At 40.1% G+C, this 22,784-nt stretch overlaps 2 protein-coding genes and 1 pseudogene across 2 annotated transcripts; 2 read left to right on the top strand and 1 right to left on the bottom strand.

Annotated features, from left to right (window-relative positions):
• Positions 1-175: 175 nt before the first annotated feature.
• LOC133663307 (gastrula zinc finger protein XlCGF8.2DB-like) lies at positions 176-19,042 on the bottom strand. Its single transcript, XM_062067688.1, has 2 exons — positions 18,996-19,042; positions 176-2,309 (listed from the first exon to the last, which is right to left on the bottom strand). The coding sequence occupies exon 2, from the start codon at positions 2,059-2,061 to the stop codon at positions 1,162-1,164; it is 900 nt and encodes a 299-aa protein (XP_061923672.1). The 5' UTR covers positions 2,062-2,309; positions 18,996-19,042; the 3' UTR covers positions 176-1,161.
• LOC133662996 (transcriptional activator protein Pur-alpha-like) lies at positions 3,413-11,742 on the top strand (annotated as a pseudogene).
• LOC133663303 (gastrula zinc finger protein XlCGF8.2DB-like) lies at positions 18,260-21,947 on the top strand. Its single transcript, XM_062067680.1, has 2 exons — positions 18,260-18,824; positions 20,860-21,947. Exons 1-2 carry the CDS (start codon positions 18,704-18,706, stop codon positions 21,855-21,857), a joined length of 1,119 nt encoding a protein of 372 aa, XP_061923664.1. The 5' UTR covers positions 18,260-18,703; the 3' UTR covers positions 21,858-21,947.
• Positions 21,948-22,784: the final 837 nt, after the last annotated feature.

Below are 22,784 nucleotides of genomic sequence, written 5' to 3'. Positions count from 1 at the left end.
TCTACAACTCTTATTTTTTTGTGATAGAGTGATTGGAGCACATAGTTGTTTGTCACAAAAAAACCTTCATGACGTTTAGTTATTTTATGAATTCATTATGGGTCTACTGAAAATGTGACCAAATCTGCTGGGTCAAAAGTATACATACAGCAACATACATTATCAATTTTGGCGATGTCGAAAATTTACAATCAAATCAAATTAGCTTCATGGCATGGCCTCTAAACTTTATGTGAGTGATTATGATTGACGACACCTGTTGACTTGTCTGAGTCCAATTTAATAGGTCTCATGTGATGCAGTCATTAGACTCGGTTACAAACGCGACAATGGGAAAGTCAAAGGAACTCAGCACAGATCTGAAAAAACTAATAATTGACTTGTACATGTCAGGAAAGTCACTTGGAGCCATTTCAAAGCAGCTTAAGGCCCCAAGAGCAACTGTGAAGACAATTTTTTGTAAGTATAAAGTGCATGGCACAGTTTTGTCACTGCCACGATCAGGAAGAAAACGCAAGCTATCACCTGCTGCTGAGAGAAAATACAATACTGCTGTACAATACATTTTTATCAAGGCAATTATCAACAACGTCCTGCTTCACAAGACCAATAAAGATAACTTATTTATAACTATTGTTCTAAACTTTTAGGTTCAATTGTAGTTTGTGCACACCTTTATTTGCAGCTGGTGTCTGGGGCAGCTTGTTAAGCAGTGCAAGCGTCTTCTTAGGCATCGTAGCGAAGCTGGTGTTTCAGGTGGCGGATTTTTGCCCAACATGTGCTACAAATAGCACGCAAAATACCCTCATCTGGAACAGTGACACAGTCAAATGCAATCAACTACACGTTTCTTTACAGTGCACTCAGGTGAACTCAAAGCAGTAGTAGACAGAAAGCAAAGCGGACGAGAGCAGTAAAACACACCAACTGAGTAAAAAGATGCAAAATACTCACAGACTGGCTTCCTAACCAGACTAAAGGAAAAGAACTAAGTAGCTTTTTAGTCGCTCACTTAGTTCAAGTGTGTAATTTAATGAAATATAACTGAGTATTGTATTGTTTTGCATTTAAATGGTAGAAGCATATCAACAAAGTCACAAGTTATATTTGGTGATTGTGTGAGACAGTCACTTATCAAAATCAGTTTAATGTCCTGCTAGCTCATTTAGTGCTGCTGTTCTCACCAGCACACTTGTGACAGTCAAGCTGGTATTTATAAGAGAATCTTTCATCACACACAATGCAACTCAACTTTTTCTCATAAGTGTGTGTTCTCATGTGTCTTACAAGTGTTGTTCGGCTACAAAAGCTTCTGTTGCAGGATGAACACGAATAAGTTTTATCGCCAGTGTGTCTTCTCATGTGTCTGTTCAAATCATGATTTCGCTTAAAGTCTTTACTACACACCGAACACATAAAAGGTTTCTCTCCAGTGTGTATTCTTGTGTGTGTTTTTAACTCGTCATTTCTTACAAAACCTATACCACACACTGAACAGGAAAAAGGTTTCTCTCCAGTGTGTACTCGTGTGTGTATTATCAAATGCGCTTTTCGAGAGTACCTTTTACTGCATATTGTGCACACGAATGGTTTCTCTCCAGTGTGCGTTCGCATATGTATTTTCAAATATTGATTTCGGACAAAACCTAAACCACACTCTGCACAGGAAAACGGTTTCTCTCCAGTGTGTCTTCTTGTGTGTGTTGTCAAATGTGTCTTCTCATAGAATCTTTTACTGCAAACTAGGCAGCTGAACGGCTTCTCGCCTGTATGTATCCTCATGTGTCTTTTCAGTGTTGAATTGTCAGCAAACATATTCCCACATTTAGAGCATTTAAAGTCCTTGACGCCCGCATGACTTTTCATATGTCTATTCAGATTCCCCTTGTTAACAAAAGTTTGCTCACAGTGAGAGCATTTCCAGTGTGTGTTGTCAGCTTTAGAGACTTCATCATTAGTGTCAGCAGAGTGTGACGTTGTCTCGTCATTATTCGATAGTGGAGCTAAGATGTTGTCTGCTTGTGATGGTCCACAAAGATCTCCATCAGCTTCTGTTGTCATGTGTTGAGTTGAACTGCTGGTTGGAGTCTCCACCTCGCTCTTCTCCTCACTTTCACATTTGTCCTCATCATCTTCACTCTTCACAATGACACCAATCACTGGGAGCTCCAATCCTTCAAGATGCTCTCCTTCCTGGCTAATGATGTGTTCCTCCTCCTCCTCCTTAATGTGGGGGTCCTGTGGCTCCTCTAGCGCCACCCTGTAGCTCCACTTGTGCTGCTCAAGGGTAAGATGTTCTTCACTGAAGGCTGCAAGACACAAGATGGCAAAACATGCTTTAGAAAAGTCCAGCTTTTTAACAGTCACACTCACATGAGACATCATGCACCAGAAAGAATATGTTCTGACGTCGCTGAGGATCTCATCAGTCACCACAGTGACATTCAAGACATCATAATAAATACAGTAGAATAATAGAACCAATTAAATGGGTCATGAAAACACTAAAAAGAGAACATTTAGACTGCAAATTGTGTAAAAAAATATATACATATATATGGGGTAGAAACAGAATCAAAATGAACATGTACTTAAAAACAAAAAGAGGGCCAACCTACAATGTCAATGTTTCAGACTTACAGATGTATGTGTTTAAGATCTTGCACTCTTGTTTTACATAATATGGTTATATCATGAAGTTGGCGTTAGGCCAGTGGTTCTTAACCTTGTTGGAGGTACCGAACCCCACCAGTTTCATATGCGCATTCACCAAACCCTTCTTTAGTGAAAAATAAAATGTTTTTTTTTTCAAATTCAAGAAAAAGTTATGTTTTTTTACTGGTGCACAAAATGAACCGTGCATGAACATCACCTTGTTCAAAGAACACAACCAACACAGTGCATGAACTCACAACAAATTACACACCTTACACACATTACCATGAATTGATTAATGTGGACCCCGACTTAAACACGTTGAAAAACTTATCCGGGTGTTACCATTTAGTGGTCAATTGTACAGAATATGTAATGTACTGTGTAAACTGTACTGTTTCATATAATGTATTATCTTCCTTGGCAATCTCCTAGTAAAAGTTTAAATCGATCAATCAAACAACCTGCAAATCAGATGGAAAAATAGAGGGAACATTGTTTGGGGGTATCCATAATACGCCGATAGGGAGAAGTTTTTATTTACACAATAAGTCAGATGTGTCTTTACCTCCGTAGCGGAGTCTCCACCGAACCCCTGAGGCCGACTCACCGAACCCCTAGGGTTCGATCAAACCCAGGTTAAGAACCACTGTGTTAGGCAATAAATGATTTTGATTCGTTTGAGTTTGTTCTGCTCTTGCAGGAGCTTTCATAGCTTCCCCTACAATCAACCCTGCTTCCCTAACACAGCAACAACATGGCTACCGCTTTCGCTAACGAGAGCGAGAAGTACAAGATCTATAGCATCATCAGTGGTTTGGCTTTGCAGCGACACATGTGGAACAGTGTATTTGTCTAAGTTATTCCATAGAAGTTTTATTTTTAAGCCATATCACTCAGCCCGAGTTGGTGTGTTTTTAAGATTATCCCAGCTTTCATTTTCATATCACTCCTAAATGTCCTAAATGCTGGGGTACAAGAACACAAGATTTCCACCACTGTAGTCACACGGCTGACAAGCGGCTATCAGCTGTGTGCCTCATACAAAAAAGGGTGATTATGGGTGTGTCAGCTTGTTTAGCTATGCGGGAATGTAAATACGGTCAAAGAAGAGAACAGTACAGTTTAATAAGATAGAACTACTAGCTGTCAAGCTCCAGATCAAACCAAAAACTACAACTTTCTGCTATTTAGTGTTGTTGGTAAAGTTTCAATGTGTTAAAATGACCACTGTAATGATGGTTATTATGATCATCAGAGATAAAGAAAAAGATTGCTTTTGTGGTAAATTGATTTTACTATATACTGTAAATACAAACTATGCAGTGAATTAATTTGAATTGCTGGTTTATATGTAAAAGACAATGTATAAATTGTGGTATATGGACGTTGAATTCTTAGATCACAAAATACAGTATGAATAGCAATGTTGCTTATGTATTAATGAATTAACGAGGTTGAGGCAGAAATACTTTGTGATCTACCGCTATTTATTATTGATGTGTACATTGTACAGTAAACTATCGTTTTATTATGTTCATAGTTTGTATTTCTCGTTTAGCACTTAGCAATACTGCAACCCGATGCTTAGTGTTTCACTAAAGCTGGATCTGTTAAACAGAGCTTCTAAAACGTGTAGCTCATCCTCCTTATATTTAGGATCAACAATATAAGTTTATGGATCACAATTTTCCCCAAAGTAATGATTGTTGGCTCTCACAAATTCTGCTTGATTTGCATTGATGTTGGTGATGAAAGGATGTGTGGTTCCTACCTCTATGTCACGCAATGACGTGTCTGGCTAGCTCATTATCTCTCAAAATGCCTCAAGAATCTCCATGAGATTTATACTATTTTGATCATATCTATTTACTCGTAAACCTTGTTAGTCTTTTGGTGTCATACATCAGATATACTATACTGTATATAATAGCTTCAAAATAGAACTAAATTGTGTGTTAATTTAAACAGTCAAACACAATCTAAAAGTGTTTACATGCCTTTTACATAAATGTTTTTCAAATTAATGTAAATATACATTTTTTTAGAGCATTCACTGACTGACTTATTTTTTGCAGTCATTGCAATGTGACTTACAAGTTGAGTCCGACCAACAATGTTAACTCAAATTTTACATCACTTCCAACGTTAATTTCATGTATTTAAACAAACATAAACCATAACTGTTAAACCTCCTTTATCTGTTTAGCAATCATTCTAATGTTACCAACCTTTTAAAATGGGGTAAATATTAAGAAAGCAAAATAAGTATTAAGAAAGTTATGACATTTTGAAAGTCGGATTTAACAAAAAGGTCACACCTAAAATCTTGACCCCTATTATCTTAGTATTAAGAAGTTGACCAGAAATGATTGCATTAACTGGTTTTATTAATCTACAACTTTCTTAATATTCATCACAAGAAAATGACACTTGTATCACTGGAATCGTCTTTTCAAGAACTGTCTGGTGATTCTGGGTTGATGTACAGTACAGTGAATGAATGAATGAATGAATGAATGAATGAATGAATGAATGAATGAAATAAGTTTAATTCGGTCATATAATGAATCATCAGTCATTTTGTGTGACCAGTTTAACAGTACAGATTATACATATTTAACAATCATACACATTTACACACAAAAATAAAAGAAAAAGAATGACCGAAAAAGGAATAGGCTGAAGCCAAAGCTTATATTTGCCTATCCTATATATTGACTGAAAATTAGATTGCCTGGAACATCGTTAAATAAATCAAGGGATGAAAGTAATCATTGCTATATTTTATAATTTTCAATTATTTCACCTTTCAAGGTTTTCTTCAACCTTAACAAAGAACTACATGTCTTCAACTCATCACTGAGCTTGTTCCACCATTTAACTACTAAAACTGAAATACATTTGTATTTTATATTCGTTCTTACTTTACCTATTTCAAAAATCAATATCCCCGTAAATGATAGTTTTCTCCTCTCAATTTAAATAACCTAAGAATATATGCTGGAAGGCTGTTGTTCTTTACTCGAAACATAATTTCCATTGTTTTTAAAAACACAATATCTGAACATTTTAACACATTAGAACTTATAAATAATGGATTGGTATGTTCATAGTAGCACGCTTTGTGCATTATTCTAATGACCCTTTTTTTTAAGTTTAATTATTGGGTCTATGTTTGTTTTATAAACATTTCCCCAAACTTCAACACAATATGTTGAATATGGAAAATGTCCAAAAGTTTCGACACACATTCTCATTTCAATGCGTTTTCTTTATTTTCAAGACTATTTACCTTGTAGATTGTCACTGAAAGCATCAAAACTATAACACCTGTGAAGTGAAAACCATTTCAGGTGACTACCTCTTGAAGCTCTTCGAGATAATGACAAGAGTGTGCAAAGCAGTGATCGGAGCAAAGGGTGGCTATTTTGAAGAAACTAGAATACAAAACATGTTTTCAGTTATTTCACCTTTTTTTGTTAAGTACATAACTCCACATGTGTTCATTCATAGTGTTGATGCCTTCAGTGACAATCTACAATGTAAATATTCAGGAAAAGAAAAAAAATGCATTTAATGAGAAGGTGTGTCCAAACTTTTGGCCTGTACTGTGAATCAATTAATACTTGACTTTTTGCGGATCGTGCGGGACAGGAAGTAATGTACAAAATAAAACACCGGGTTAATTTTCAAAATAAAATGCACTGTGTTTACGGCGGATCACATTTCTCTCACAATAGAGTTTTAGATATAAGGTTATTGTGACTTTGCTATTACTGTGTGGGTTAACAAAATAATAATAATAATAATGATAATAACAATAATAATAATAATTATTATTATTATTATTAATAATAATAATAATAATAATTTCAGCATTCTGGGGATATAAGATGTAGGTTATCTGTTAGGAATATTGCCATCTGTATTTAAACTTGATTCATGTTGATTATGCCTGCAGCCCAATGCCAAAAAAAGAAAGGATACAGCCCTCTACTGGCCCCTGGTCCATATTTTTGGCCCTGTATTACGTTTCAGTTGTTTAGTCTGAGCATTAAGTGAGATAGACCATAAGTTACAACTTGATGGTGTTTTCATCAAGTTAAAGGCCTACTGAAACCCACTACTACCGACCACGCAGTCTGATAGTTTATATATCAATGATGAAATCTTAACATTGCAACTCATGCCAATACGGCCGGGTTAACTTATAAAGTCACATTTAAAACTTCCCGGGAAATATCCGGCTGAAACGTCGCGGTATGATGACGTATGCGCGTGACGAAGTCAGTTTAACGGAAGTTATGGTACCCCGTAGAATCCTATACAAAAATCTCTGTTTTCATTTCATAATTCCACAGTATTCTGGACATATTTTGCAATTTGTTTAATGAACAATGAAGGCTGCAAAGAAGACAGTTGTAGGTGGGATCAGTGTATTAGCAGCGGACTACAGCAACACAACCAGGAGGACTTTGTTGGAGCGCTAGCCGCGCTAGCCGCGCTAGCCGCCGACCTCACCTTGACTTCCTACGTCTCCGGGCCGCCAAACGCATCGGGTGAAGTCCTTCGTCCTTCTGCCGATCGCTGGAACGCAGGTGAGCACGGGTGTTGATGAACAAATGAGGGCTGGCTGGCGTAGGTGGAGCGCTAATGTTTTTAGCATAGCTCTGTGCAGTCCGGTTGCTAAGTTAGCTTCAATGGCGTCGTTAGCACAGCATTGTTAACCTTCGCCAGCCTGGAAAGCATTAACCGTGTATTTACAGGTCCACGGTTTAATAGTATTGTTGATTTTCTATCTATCCTTCCAGTCAGGGGTTTATTTTTTTGTTTCTATATGCAGTTAAAGCACGATGCTATCACGTTAGCTCGTAGCTAAAGCATTTCGCCGATGTATTGTCGTGGAGATAAAAGGCACTGAATGTCCATTTCGCGTTCTCGACTCTCATTTTCAAGAGGATATAGTATCCGAGGTGGTTTAAAATACAAATCTGTGATCCATAATAAAAAAAGGAGAGTGTGGAATCCAATGAGCCAGCTTGTACCTAAGTTACGGTCAGAGCGAAAAAAGATACGTCCATCACTGTCTCTCAAGTCCTTCACTGTAACGTTCCTCATCTACGAATCTTTCATCCTAGCTCAAATTAATGGGGTAATCGTCACTTTCTCGGTCCGAATCTCTCTCGCTCCATTGTAAACAATGGGGAATTGTGAGGAATACTAGCTCCCGTGACGTCACGCTACTTCCGGTACAGGCAAGGCTTTTTTTTTATCAGCGAGCAAAAGTTGCAAACTTTATCGTCGATTTTCTCTACTAAATCCTTCCAGCAAAAATATGGCAATATCGCGAAATGATCAAGTATGACACATAGAATGGATTTGCTATTCCCATCCATCCTTTTTCTACCGCTTATTCCCTTTGGGGTCACGGGGGGTGCTGGAGCCTATCTCAGCTACAATCGGGCGGAAGGCGGGGTACACCCTGGACAAGTCGCCACCTCATCACAGGGCCAACACAGATAGACAGACAACATTCACACTCACATTCACACACTAGGCCAATTTAGTGTTGCCAATCAACCTATCCCCAGGTGCATGTCTTTGGAGGTGGGAGGAAGCCGGAGTACCCGGAGGGAACCCATGCAGTCACGGGGAGAACATACAAACTCCACACAGAAAGATCCCGAGGCCGGGATTGAACTCACGACTACTCAGGACCTTCGTATTGTGAGGCAGACGCACTAACCCCTCTGCCACCGTGCTGCCCACAAGCTATAGACACTAAATAAATATAGCAAATGTAAACCAATAACACAACATCATAGGCTTGGAAGACATGAAAAGCAACAAAACACTGGTTTATTATTAGGCTATTTTTTGTTAAAGATAAGCACTTTAATATTGAACATTGAACAGTGCAACATGAACTTTGAAAAAAAATACAAAAATAAATACCCAAATGGAAAAAACTTCAATGTGAAAATCTGTCCTTCTTCCCTTAAAGGCCTAGTGAAATGATTTGTTCTTCTTCTTATTATTGTTATTATTATCATTATTATTATTATTATTATTTTGTTAACCCACACAGTAATAGCAAAGTCACAATAACCTTATATCTAAAACTCTATTGGGAGAGAAATGTGATCCGCCGTAAACACAGTGCATTTTATTTTGAAAATTAACCCGGTGTTTTATTTTGTACATTACTTCCTGTCCCGCACGATCCGCTCTGCTCTGTGCGGACTTGATGTGCCGTGCTCAATTGATGCGCCGTGGCTGGGGAGAGGGAAGTCTGGGCTTCCCTGCTTAGGCTGCTGCCCCCGCGACCCGACCTCGGATAAGCGGAAGAAGATGAATGAATGAATGAATGCTCCGACGTCCGGCAAAAACAGAAGCTGACACATTGACTAATAGAATAATACAGCGTTTTTCTGAAATATTACCCATATTAGATGCTGAATAAGTGGACGGCGACTAGACCATAACTCACAGGTTCAAGTTGCTCCACTGTCACGTCTGAGTAACCCCTGGCTGCAGCCCGCAGATCGAGGAGGGGCTAAACGTTTAAAGGAAGCGGCAGACTCAAACAACCCGGTATTACAAGAAAACGTGGAGTTTTTGTACCGCTGTTTTTTTTGTTTGTTTTTTTTACATCCCTGACAGGAATTTATTAATGTTGTTTACAGAAAAAAAAACCACACACACACAGGCAGAGGGCACTTTTTAAGACGAGGCTAAAAAGGGCAGGGGCTCAGGCACCCATAGGGCCCTATGCGTGCACGTGCCTGTTGTCTGGGATATAATATGGTTGCCCCGGGATATTTTCGGGAGGGGCACTGAAATTCGGGAGTCTCCCGGGAAAATCGGGAGGGTTGGCAAGTATGACTGGGAGACGCAACTGCTCTGTACTTCTCCCTACGTCTGTGTACCACTCCGTACAGCGGCGTTTTAAAAAGTCATAATTTTTACTTTTTGAAACCGATACCGATCATTTCCATTATTACATTTTTAAAGCATTTATCGGCAGTCCAATATTATCGGACATCTCTATTACTTACCTCTTACTTTATTGACAACGTTCCTCCAGTCCAGGGGTGGGCAATTAATTTTTACCGGGGGCCGCATGAGCTACCCGAGCACTGCTGGAGGGCCACATCGACAATATTTCAATTAAATTTTGCTCAATATTATTTTTGATATATACCGTAAGATAAATAATAATAATAATAATAATAGTAATACTTCAACATAGTGTGTGTAACAGCATTCCATGACTAATATATATAAATTAACATTAATAATAAATGACAGTAAAATAAGCACACGTATGACTGAGGAGTCATAGTGTAACTTTGTGTGGTGTTTGAGTTGTCCGACTTTTTGTGTGGCCTTAAACGCACCAGTGGTTTAGTGCTATGCGTGTTGGTGACAGATGACAAGTTGGTTTTGGCCTGGTTTGTACGGCAGAAAATGACTAGTTTTTCGAGATAGAATTGTTTTACTCATGTTTTTGGTGTGGTTATGTCCGAATATAAACAGTTTTGTTCAATAAAGTGATCGATATAATTCCTGTCCTCGAAGCATCTCGATAGACGTTACAATAATTGAACGGTGTTCAATTGAACGGTGTTGACGAACACCATTAGGGCCGCTTGTTGTCACTGTCACTCAAAGCTGCATTGCAAAATTCCATAGAATAAATATGTTTATTTTGTTTATAATTCAGATGGGATTTGATTTGGTGCGCGGCATATACTTGCTGCGCGCAGCGGACGCTTGAGCAGTGCGCAATTGCGCAGGCACGCACCTTAGGTGAGGGGACGTTGCTTTGCAGTTCATGTGTTGTTGAAAACACGGCATTCCTCATCAACTTTTCTCTTTTTGGCGTCTCGGGTGTAAACCGTGCATCACTTGTCGCTGCATGTGCACCTTCACTCGCAGGTTACACACGGACACACGCCCATAAATAATACTTTTCAAAATAAAAGCAGCACAGTTGTATTGCGCGCAGGACATAGATGTTTTTTCAACTTTATTTTGTAATTGCAGTTGTTCACATTCACTCACAATCACGCATACGTCCACACGGAAGTAATACAAATAACGATTATCAAAACAAAAGCAGCACCGTTGTATTGCACACTCGACATAGATACTTTTTAAAATGTATTTTGTAATTTATAATTGGCCTCACGTGGGCCGGACAGGGACGCACAAAGGGCCGGATGCGGCCCACGGGCCGCAGAATGCCCAGGTCTGCTCCAGTCAGTAGTTCTTACATGTGGGGAGTTTTCATGTTATGGGTGAGGGCCGACATCCGGGCAACTGGGCTACATACGGGTTCTTCGAGCCACAGCAACCAGACTGGCGTTGAAAACAAACCGTTGCCATTACTCTTTAACCTGTCGACCTACGCTGGTTAAACCCGTCATTCTGCCTCCAAAATGCCGAAAAACTGTGTTGTTTTTGGTTGTGCTAACCACAACTGGAAACAGGGAAAACAAAGGTTGTATTTTGTTCTGCCAAAGCGTGATACAAGCCCACAGAGACGAGACAAATGGCTCGCAGCTTTACACCGGGAAAACGAACGCTTCTACTTGGACGTCAAGCAGAACGCCAAAGGCCGCTTCTTGAAGATAGCCGAAGTAGGGGCCGGTGGCAACAAGAGCCGCCTCACGCTGTCTATGTCGGTGGCGGTCGAGTTCCGCGACTACTTGGGGGACTTCATCGAACACTACGCCCAGTTGGGTCCCAGCAACCCGGGCATGGTGCAGGATGAGCCGCGGCGGGCCCTGAAAAGCGAGTTCCTAGTGCGGGAGAATCGGAAGTACTACATGGACCTGAAAGAGAACCAGCGGGGACGGTTCTTGAGGATCCGGCAGACCGTGAACAGGGGGCCCGGCTTGGGGTCAGACCATCGCACTCCCGGCGCAGGGACTTATCGAGTTCCGCGACGCTTTGGCCAAACTTATTGACGATTACGGCGTGGACGAGGAGCCCGTGGAGCTGCCGGAGGGCTCGTCGATGACTGTGGACAACAAGCGCTTCTTCTTCGACGTGGGCTCCAACAAGTACGGCGTGTTCACACAAAGTTGTTGATAACTTCCGCGTCTCTTTCTTAGTAGCGCGCAGGCTAAGCTAACTAGCAAGCTAAGCTAAGCCTGAGAAGCTTTAAAGGTCACTGAGACGAGTCTGACGCAAATAATACATTTTCATTTTTTCACACGATATGCGAATAAGTAAAATGCGTAAATGAAGGATTTAACGCCGACTTCCAAGCCACAACGCTCGTTAAATGCTTTTTCTGTCAATGCAGTGTTCGCTGTGAGCTGGTTTGTTTTCAACGAATTCACGGTTGCTAGGGGATCGGTAGGCGGAAGTGACGTAGGTCCGCCCTCACCCATTGAATAAATATACAGTTAGTCAACATGTTGGAGTCAGAAGTAAACAAACCTGCTCTGCGTGGCTTTCCTGGATGTTTCTTGAAAAAAGCGTCCAGTAATTGACGTTGTCGCTCGTTCTCTTCTTTTATTCGGGAAAATTCCTCCTCGTACTCTGCTATCGTTCTTTCTACCACTACAAATATTTCTTCCATCGCTGCAGTTAGTCGCTGATTCACCAACGCTCTCAGCATTTGTACTTTATACATTTTCACACACTTTACACTCGCACTTGACCTCTGCTTGGCGAACTTTCGCGTCTTTGTTTGCAGCTAACAAGCTAAGCTAGCCTGAGAGCTTCTCGTGCACAGAGACTTGCTTAATTAAAGATGTCTTTCATATGACATAAATATGCACATAATATATATCAAACAATAGCACTGACTAATTAGCGTCTTGCTATCTTCTTTCTGCAATGTGCTTTCATGGCCGCTCACTCACTGATGCTATCTCGTAATGTGTCATGCGCAGAAGAGCGTCGTGTCCATTTTCTTCTTCTGCCTTGTTTAACTGCGGATGCGAACTGAATTAGTGCGTTACCGCCACCCTCCGGATGTGAATGATAGTGTCAGTGTCAGATCAATGATAACTTGATTGTGATCGATATTTTTCAGTTCTTAAATGTTTGTTTTTTTCCACAAATACGTACACTTTTGTTGTGTTGAGATTGAAATTGACATTTGTGATGACTTTAAAGTTTTTTTTTAATGATAGCCAATATAGTTGTTACTTGCCTTGCTCATTTTGCTTAGACAATTGTATGTAATAAATGGGAATAATTGTAACATATTGATATTGCAACATTGTTGCATTTATCTCTTGTTAAATTGTTCACTTTTTATGTTTGCCAAAGATCTTTGTCCTGTGTATTTATGTGATTCTCATGCTCAATAATTAAAATAAAGTTAAAGTACCAATGATTGTCACACACACACTAGGTGTGGCGAAATTATTCTCTGCATTTGACCCATCACCCTTGATCACCCCCTGGGAGGTGAGGGGAGCAGTGAGCAGCAGCTGTGGCCGCGCCCAGGAATCATTTTTGGTGATTTAACCCCCAATTCCAACCCTTGATGCTGAGTGCCAAGCAGGGAGGTAATGGGTCCCATTTTTAAAGGTGAAATCACAAAATCATTATTTTATCTTGACATTTTTAAAGTAAAAATAGGTTGTTTGGCAACACTAAATTGGCCCTAGTGTATGAATGTGAGTGTGAATGTTGTCTGTCTATCTGTGTTGGCCCTGCGATGAGGTGGCGACTTGTCCAGGGTGTACCCCGCCTTCCGCCCGATTGTAGCTGAGATAGGCTCCAGTGCCCCCCGCAACCCTGAAGGGAATAAGCGGTAGAAAATGGATGGATGGAAGTATTGGTGTATCCTGTATTTACAAAACCCAAAACCAGGGAACTTAGAACATTGTGTAAATTGTAAATAAAAAAAGAATACAATCATTTGCAAATCATTTTCAACTTATATTCAATTGAATACACTGCACATACAATTTAGAATTTAATGGCAGCAACACATTGCAAAAAAGTTGGCGCAAGGGCATTTTTACCACTCTGTTACATGGCCTTTCCTTTTAACAACACTCAGTAAACGTTTGAGAACTGAGGAGACCAATTTTTGAAGCTTTTCAGGTAGAAATATTTCTCATTTTTGCTTGATGTACAGCTTATGTTGTTCATCAGTCTGCGTTGTTGTATTTTACGCTTCATAATGTGCCACACATTTTCAAGATCTGGACTACAGGCAGGCCAGTCTAGTACCTGCACTCTTTTACTAAGAAGCCATGCTGTTGTAACACATGCAAAATGTGACTTGGCATTGTCTTGCTGAAATAAGCAGGAGCGTCCATGAAAAAGACGTTGCTTGGATGGCAACATATATTGCTCCAAAACCTGTATGTACCTATTAGCATTAATGGTGCCTTCACAGATTTGTAAGTTACCCATGCCTTGGGCACTAACACACCACCATACCATCACAGATGCTGGCTTTTGAACTTCGCGCCAAGAACAGTCCGGATGGTTATTTTTCTCTATGGTCCCGAGAACAAGACGTCCACAGTTTCCCAAAAATGTTTTAAATGTGGACTCGTCAGACCACAGAACACTTTTCCACTTTGCATCAGTCCATCTTAGATGAGCTCGGGCCCAGCGAAGCCAGCGGCGTTTCTGGGTGTTGTTGATAAATGGCTTTCGCTTTGCATAGTAGAGTTTTAACTTGCACTTACAGATGTAGCGATGAACTGTAGTTACTGACAGTGGTTTTCTGAAGTGTTCCTGAGCCCATGTGGTGATATCCTTTACACACTGATGTCGTTTTTTGATGCAGTACCGCCTGAGGGATCGAAGGTCACGGGCATTGCCGCTTACGTGCAGTGATTTCTCCAGATTCTCTGAACCTGTAAATATTACGGACTGTAGATGGTGAAATCCCTAAATTCCTTGCAATAGCTCGTTGCGAAATGTTGTTCTTAAACTGTTCCACAAGTTGCTCACGCATTTGGTCACAAAGTGGTGACCCTCGCCCCATCCTTATTTGTGACTGACTGAGCAATTCATGGAAGTTGCTTTTGTACCCAATCATGGCACCCACCTGTTCACAATTAGCCTGTTCACCTGTGGGATGTCCCAAATAAGTGTTTAGTGAGCATTCCTCAACTTTCTCAGTCTTTTTTGCCACTTGCGCCAGTTTATTGAAACATGTTGCAGGCATCAAATTCCAAATGAGCTAATATTTGCAAAAAATAACAAAGTTTACCAGTTTGAACGTTAAGTATCTTGTCTTTGCAGTGTATTCAATTGAATATAGGTTGAAAAGGATTTGCAAATTATTGTATTCTGTTTTTATTTACGATTTACACAACGTGCCAACTTCATTGGTTTTCGGTTTTGTACTTGGTATCAAGTGGTATCAACAAACATAACAGGCACACTAACCTGTTGTGTGTTTGCATACACTTTAAAAAGTGAGTAATTGTGCCACTGTGTGAAAGTAGATAGTAGAAGATGTAAAAAAAACAGAAACAAACTCATGCTTTTCTCATGCACTAAATACTAATTGTGCTTTTACTGACTTTAGTCCTGTTTTTGGGTATGTGGAATTTGTTTCTCATGTATATAATGTAACCCAGGTGGTTTCGGACCCTCGCCTTTATCCTATTCGACTGCATGAGAGACGAGTGTGCTGACCAGCACACTCTTGAAGTAGACAAGAAGGGAGGTTTACCAACGTACACATGGCCCAGCCAAACTGGCTCTCCTCCGTTACACTAACACAATTAAGGATTAAATATTCAACAAAAAAAAAGTAAAAGAATAAATGCACAAAATGTCGCCATTTCAGCATTTTTTGTTAAATACTGGATTTTGTTTTATTGCGTTCCAGGGTGCTCCAGGAAGTGACGCTCATAGTGCCATTTTTTGTGCCAAATTTAAGGAAGCCTAGCATGGATGTGTAATTTGTAATAATATGAAATGGGTTATCATAGCACAAACCAGCCTTTTTGTGGCCCAAATCAAGATTTTGTTTGTAGCCAAATATCAGTCTTTAATTCTATTATTTATTATTACATTCCTGAAAGCCTAAAGCTAATGTCACTACCCCATAAACAGGCGTGTTATGTTTACATGCAGTAAAAAAAACTAATTGTTGGTTGAAACTATCTTTTTAAAACACACATAGAAACCTTGTTTAGAGGCCTACTGAAACCCACTACTACTGACCACGCAGTCTGATAGTTTATATATCAATGATGAAATCTTAACATTGCAACACATGCCAATACGGCCGGGTTAACTTATAAAGTGCAATTTTAAATTTCCCGTGAAACTTCCGGTTGAAAACATCTATGTGTGATGACGTTTGCGCGTGACGTCGATAGTTGAAACGGAAGTATTCGGACACATTGTATCCCAATACAAATAGCTGTTTTCATCGCAAAATTCCACAGTATTCTGGACATCTGTGTTGGTGAATCTTTTGCAATTTGTTTAATGAACAATGGAGACTGCAAAGAAGAAAACTGTAGGTGGGATCGGTGTATTAGCGGCTGGCTGCAGCAACACAACCAGGAGGACTTTGACTTGGATAGCAGACGCGCTATCTGACGCTAGCCGCCGACCGCATCGATGATCGGGTGAAGTCCTTCGTCGCGTCGTCGATCGCTGGAACGCAGGTGAGCACGGGTGTTGATGAGCAGATGAGGGCTGGCGTAGGTGGAGCGCTAATGTTTTTATCATAGCTCTGACGAGGTCCCGTAGCTAAGTTAGCTTCAATGGCGTCGTTAGCAACAGCATTGCTAGGCTTCGACAGGCGGCACAGCATTAACCATGTAGTTACAGGTCCAGTGTTTGGTTCGGTGTCTCCTGATAGTAGTATTGTTGAATTTCTGTCTATCCTTCCAGTCAGGGGCTTATTTCTTTTGTTTCTATCTGCATTTAAGCACGATGCTATCACGTCAGCTCCGTAGCTAAAGTGCTTCACCGATGTATTGTCGTGGAGATAAAAGTCACTGTGAATGTCCATTTTGCGTTCTCAACTGTCATTTTCAAGAGGATATAGTATCCGAGGTGGTTTAAAATACAAATCCGTGATCCACAATAGAAAAAGGAGAAAGTGTGGAATCCAATGAGCCCTTTTACCTAAGTTACGGTCAGAGCGAAAAAAGATACGTCCTGCACTGCAGTTTAGTCCTTCACTCTCACGTTCCTCATCCATGAATCTTTCATCCTCGCTCAAATTAATGGGGTAATCTTCGCTTTCTCGGTCAGAATCGCTCTCGCTGCTGGTGTAAACAATGGAGAAATGTGAGGTGCTCTTCAACCTGTGGCGTCACGCTACTTCCGGTACAGGCAAGGCTTTTTTTTAATCAGCGACCAAAAGTTGCGAACTTTATCGTCGATGTTCTCTACTAAATGCTTTCAGCAAAAATATGGCAATATCGCGAAATTATCAAGTATGACACATAGAATGGATCTGCTATCCCCGTTTGAATAAAAAAAAATCATTCCAGTAAGCCTTTAAGTTTTCGACTTTTAAATATGGGATTAAAATATTTAGATGGTGTCATTGTAAACCAGTTCTCTCTCATGTATGCACTCTGCATGTGCCAGTCTTCCCAATGTGATAACACAGTAGATTAATTACATGCTTAGGTCTTTGTTTCATCAATAATGTTTTTCAAGTATTCAAACCAGTGGCGGCATCTGACCTTTTTAGGAGGCTAAAGGCTCATTAACATAGTAATAACCCCTCTAAATTATTTGGTAGTGTTTTTTAATTTTTTTACAAAAAAATATGACAAATAGCCAGAATGACATTATTCACTCAAATATGATTATAAATAAGTACAATTTCTCTTTATTTCATAGAGTAAGGTACGCATCAGTTGATACTTGTAGGATTATCATCAGTGAATGATAATAATTATTAATAACTATTATTATTAGTGTATCTACTGGGGGTAGCTTTAAAAAGTGACACCTTTGTTTCAAACTTTAATCGGGAGTCTTTCTTTGAATGCACCACAATTATGTGCTATTTGGTTTTATTTTACATTTCATGATGTCATCTTTAATCACTGACTGATTTGAATTAAATAAAAACAATATTCAAAACTTTCTAATAGCCCAGGACATGAACATGTGGGCCTTCTAGCAGTGTTTATGCCACCGCCTGCCTTGGCGTAAACCATTTGGATTTGCAAAGGTAGGCTCTATATGGTACTACAAATTAAGCAGGAGCCGGCGGGTGCCAAAAGAGCTGTCTCTCAAAAAAGAGCCGTCTCTCAAAAAAGAGCCGAATTTCAGTTGTTTAGTGTTATCTTCTTGCTGAGACTGAAGAAGCTACGACAGCCAGACTACATATTAATGCATCGTGTGGTAGCCAAAGGTCACCAGTAGATGGCAGCCTTGTACAGTCACGCAGCTCCACTGAACAAAACAGGACGTGAGGATCTGCGGTGCCAGACGTATGATAATTTTAGCATTTGTACGAGAATTTCACCCTCTGTACTATCGATCATTAACAATTTGACCCTTTAATACATTTTCTGTATCGTCTCGTGTACCTCTTATATATTAGGCTGGTGTTGGTCTACCTGTTATATATTAGGCTGGTGTTGGTCTACCTGTGGAAGCTTTATTCCGAAGTGCCGTTGGTCTATCTAAATGTATAACTACACTTTAAGCTATACTGTACACGGTCTATAGTATTTTTTTTGCTGTAACAGATGGTCCCGAGCAACGTCAAGTCGAATAATTTTTCTTAATATAGCAGAATGTAAGGTCTGGTACGATAACTTGTCATTTTGCACCTGGCAACACTGGTGAGGCACGTCAGAGAAAAAAATGTAAAAGCAAGATGGCGTTTGACGGAAAATACATTGTTGTGGTCATTATTGCTCTGTGTTCTTAACCCGTGCGTGGACTTTCACAAATAGGCTGTTTAATAGAGTCAATTGTTGTAATTGTTTGTATCGTGATACATTAATCTGAGCGATTGACGCTCCCCAGGCTAGTTTAGCTTGTTAGCTGCTAACAAGACGCGGAAGTGATCAACATATAGCTCAGCAAAGAAGTGTTGTGATTGTGTGGAAAAATGTGCGAAAAAACGATAGCCGAGCACAAGGAACAACTTTCTCGAACAAAAGAGGAGAACGAGCGACAACGTCAATTCCTGGACGCCTTTTTAAAGAAACATCCAAAATTACACGGGGCAGGTTAGTGGAAGTCTTATTTTCACATGTTTACTTCATATTTCATCATTTTGCTACGCTGTATGTTCTATCATACGTACAAATCCTGGATCTCAGCGTCTCTTAAGCGTCATCAACACGTACATTGCAATCAATGTCATTTGTACGGTAGCACAACACATAACACACACTCACCATTGTGTGAACACTGTTAAAAATATACAGGGGACCAAGATAAATATATAGGACTGGTTATTGTCAGGTGGAATGATGACGTCATCACGATATAGCTGGTAACATTAACAATAGGCCTGATAACTGATTTAAAAACGATCCACCATGAGGCCACACTGTGGTGTAAGGGGGGCTAGGATGAACAAATCAAGCGCTCCTTTTCTCCTGCGCATGCTGTAAATTTCCCCTAAGCTCACTGTCATGCCCCCCAACGTAGGGACAGAATGTTTTTCACGCCCCCCCTCTCCGAAGTTAATGTTTATTTTGTATCTGTATGTGTCAAGATAGTTATACTAAGACTAAAGATGCTATATCGCAATTGCGATATACTGTTTGATTGATTGATTGAAACTAGTAGATTGCACAGTACAGTACATATTCAGTACAATTGACCACTAAATGGTAACACCCGAATAAATTTTTCTACTAGTTTAAGTCGGGGTCCACGTTAATCAATTCATGGTACAAATATATACTATCAGCATAATACAGTCATCACACAAGTTAATCATCAGAGTATATACATTGAAATATTTACATTATTTACAATCCAGGGGGTGGGATGTGGAGAGGGTTGGGGCGGGGGGGGGGGGGGGGGTTAAGTTTGGTTTGGTTGCTATCAGCACTTCAGTTATCAATTATACAATTATATAATCTGAGAAATGGACATTGTAACAGTGTAGGTCTGACTTTGTAGGCTATGTACAGCGAGCAGTGAACATAGTGAGCTCAGAAAGCATAAGAACAAGTATATACATTTGATTATTTACATTTGATTATTTACAATCCGGGGAGGTGGGATGTGGTGGGGGGAGGGTGTTAGTCTAGGGTTGTACCAGGGAAGGGGGTGGGTGGGTGTAAGGATCGGTGTAACTCGCGTGAAGAAGCGTACAACTTTTGGTTGTGTTTTCCGCTCCATTTGCTGAATGGCGATATACGATATATATCTCGATATTAAGGTGGCCACCTTAACAACAAAGCGCTACGGGAAACCTGTATATATTTATATCTCACTGGAAGATGAGGCTGAACATATTACATACGGAGAAAGAAAATAAGGAATTACTGTAAATATTGTGTTGATATTATTCAACTGTCAATAGCACTCATGCACCAATAATATTTTAAAAAGTATAGTTAATACATGTGATTGGCATCAGTCGATGTCACTCATGGATGATCGGTGTCGGAATCGGCATCATAAAGCCATGTTCGAAACATCCTGACTGGATTAGCATTAGGGATGTTACAAACATACATACTTACAGTAAGGGCTCGACAAAAGACAAGAATGGCACATTCAACTAAATGGCAAAGACTATTTCCTGACTATGGCTAAATAGGACAAATAAAATGAATGCATACTTGCAAAATAGTCTAATAAAACATGATATAACAATTAGGGAACAAAGTTATCATTATCGTCTTAGTGTTAAATATTAAACAAATAAAATACATTGTAATATTTTACAAATCAACATTTATTACCACATCAACACACACAAAAGTACTGAAAATTGGTTCTTTTGAGTATCAATATTGATTGGCAGGGACCAGACATTGGAACTGTATGTGAAGGGGACCCATTCCTAGCTACGTTGGCATTTAAAAAGCCAGCCTAAAAAAATGTGTACACAAACCAACTCTAAATTTAAAAAATAGTAGATATTAATAAGATATCCGTCTCTAAAAGCAGAATGTTATCTGTATTGTATCGGCTTCAAAACATATATTGTGCATCCCTAAAATACTTACATTGTCTCTTAACAGTTTTAGTTACATACTGTTTTTCTAAAGCATGTGCTTGTCTTCTTGTGTCCTGCAGACGTCCGTAAAGAACATCAGAAGGAGTGTAGCTCCACGGTGGAGCAGGATGAGCCAAAGCCCGGCCACATTAAAGAGGAAGAGGAGGAGCGCAGCATCAGTCAGGAGGGAGAGCAACTCGAAGGACTGGAAGAGTTTCCAGTGATTGGTGTCATTGTGAAGAGTGAAGACAAAGAAGCTGAGGGAGACCAGTGTGGTGCATCACAAGCAGACAACCGCTTAGCTCCACTATCAGATAGTGATGACACAACGTCACACTCTGCTGACACTGATGATGAAGACTCTACAGATGATATGACTTGTCACACTGACAACACACATTGGGAATGTTCTCAGTGTGACAAAACTTTTAGTGCCAATGCTTTTTTGATAAGACACATGAGAAGGCACACTGGAGAAAAACCTTTTTCTTGCTTAGTCTGCAACAAAAGATTCTCTCGACAGGATTACCTGACAAGACACATAAGAACGCACACTGGGGAAAAACCATACTCCTGCTCAGTCTGCAACAAAGGTTTTCATGATGTCTCAGCGCTGGTTAACCACACACGAATACACACTGGTGAAAAACCTTTTATCTGCTCGGTTTGTGGGAAAAGTTTCACCTATAAGACACAGTTAACAAGTCACATGAAAACACACACTGGGCAGAAACCATTTTCCTGCTCAATCTGCAACAAAGATTTCCGTCAAAGCTCAGCGTTGGTTCGACACATGAGAGGACACACCGGAGAAAAACCCTTTAGTTGCTCGGTGTGTGGTCAAAGATTTTCTCAAAGTCAAAGTTTGAAAACACACATCCGAGCGCACACGGGTGAGAAGCCTTTTCCCTGTTCGGTCTGCGGGAAAAGATTTACTCGGAATACAAATTTGATGGCACACACAAGAAGACACACTGGGGAGAAAGTGTTAAGTTGCAGTGTGTGTGATGAGAGCTTCTCTTATAAGTATCAGGTTAACAAACACAAGTGTGCTGGTGAGAACAGCAGCAGGACTTGAAATGAACTCAAGACTTTGATTGATTTTCCAACAACATCAAACATAACGTCATGTAACATTGTAGTGTGTGTGCATTCAAAATGCAATAAAATAAGTTGTTGGTTCATGTGAAAGTATTGTGTGTTGTTCTAAACTATCCATCCATCCATTTTCTACCGCTTATTCCCTTCGGGGTCGCAGGGGGGCGCTGGAGTCTATCTCAGCTACAATCGGGCGGAAGGCGGGGTACACCCTGGACAAGTCGCCACCTCATCACATTGTGTGTTATTCTAAACTAGTTTCTGGAAAGTTAAGACTTACTAGTGGTTGTGGCGTGACAGTATCCCAATTCTTAAGAATTCATCATGTAAATGTGTGAGAATGTTGTACGTGTGTGTACATATACTTTTTACTATTCTATCAAAATGTTTAGCTCTTAATCACAAGTGTCTTAAATGGCTTTACAAAATCACAAAGACATCCCCTTAACCAAACCCACATCTGGTCAAGGAAACACTCTAAAGACCTCAGCTGGGTAAAAGAAGAAACCTTGAGAAGGGACCGCAGTTGTGGGAACCCCCTTCCAGAGTGATCGGCTGTATGGATGTGGAGTGGATCTAATTATTGAAATGTTACATTAATAGATAATGTAGGAGTCCAGTCCATCGGGAAGCCAACTTATTCATAGAGGGATTTATTTCCGGGCTCAGCCAGGACAGCTACACAGGGACGTTCACAGCTGTGCATGGAAGAGTTGTCCATCGCAGGTCAAAACTTGGGTCAGGTGGGATCGCATTAAGACTGGTACATCTCCAAAAATGATCCATGGCCACCTGTTATTCTCTCCCGGAGAAAAACGGCACAACAACAGCTGGTCTAAAAAAGGGGTCCATCTAACAGCTAGAGTTTATAAATTAGTTTTAAGGAGGGACTTAAACTCTTCTACAG

This window comes from Entelurus aequoreus, linkage group LG13 (genome assembly GCF_033978785.1).
Source record: "Entelurus aequoreus isolate RoL-2023_Sb linkage group LG13, RoL_Eaeq_v1.1, whole genome shotgun sequence".
NCBI classification, from domain to species: domain Eukaryota; kingdom Metazoa; phylum Chordata; class Actinopteri; order Syngnathiformes; family Syngnathidae; genus Entelurus; species Entelurus aequoreus.
Note: the sequence above shows the minus strand (reverse complement) of the source record. Positions and strands in the feature narration are given on the sequence as shown.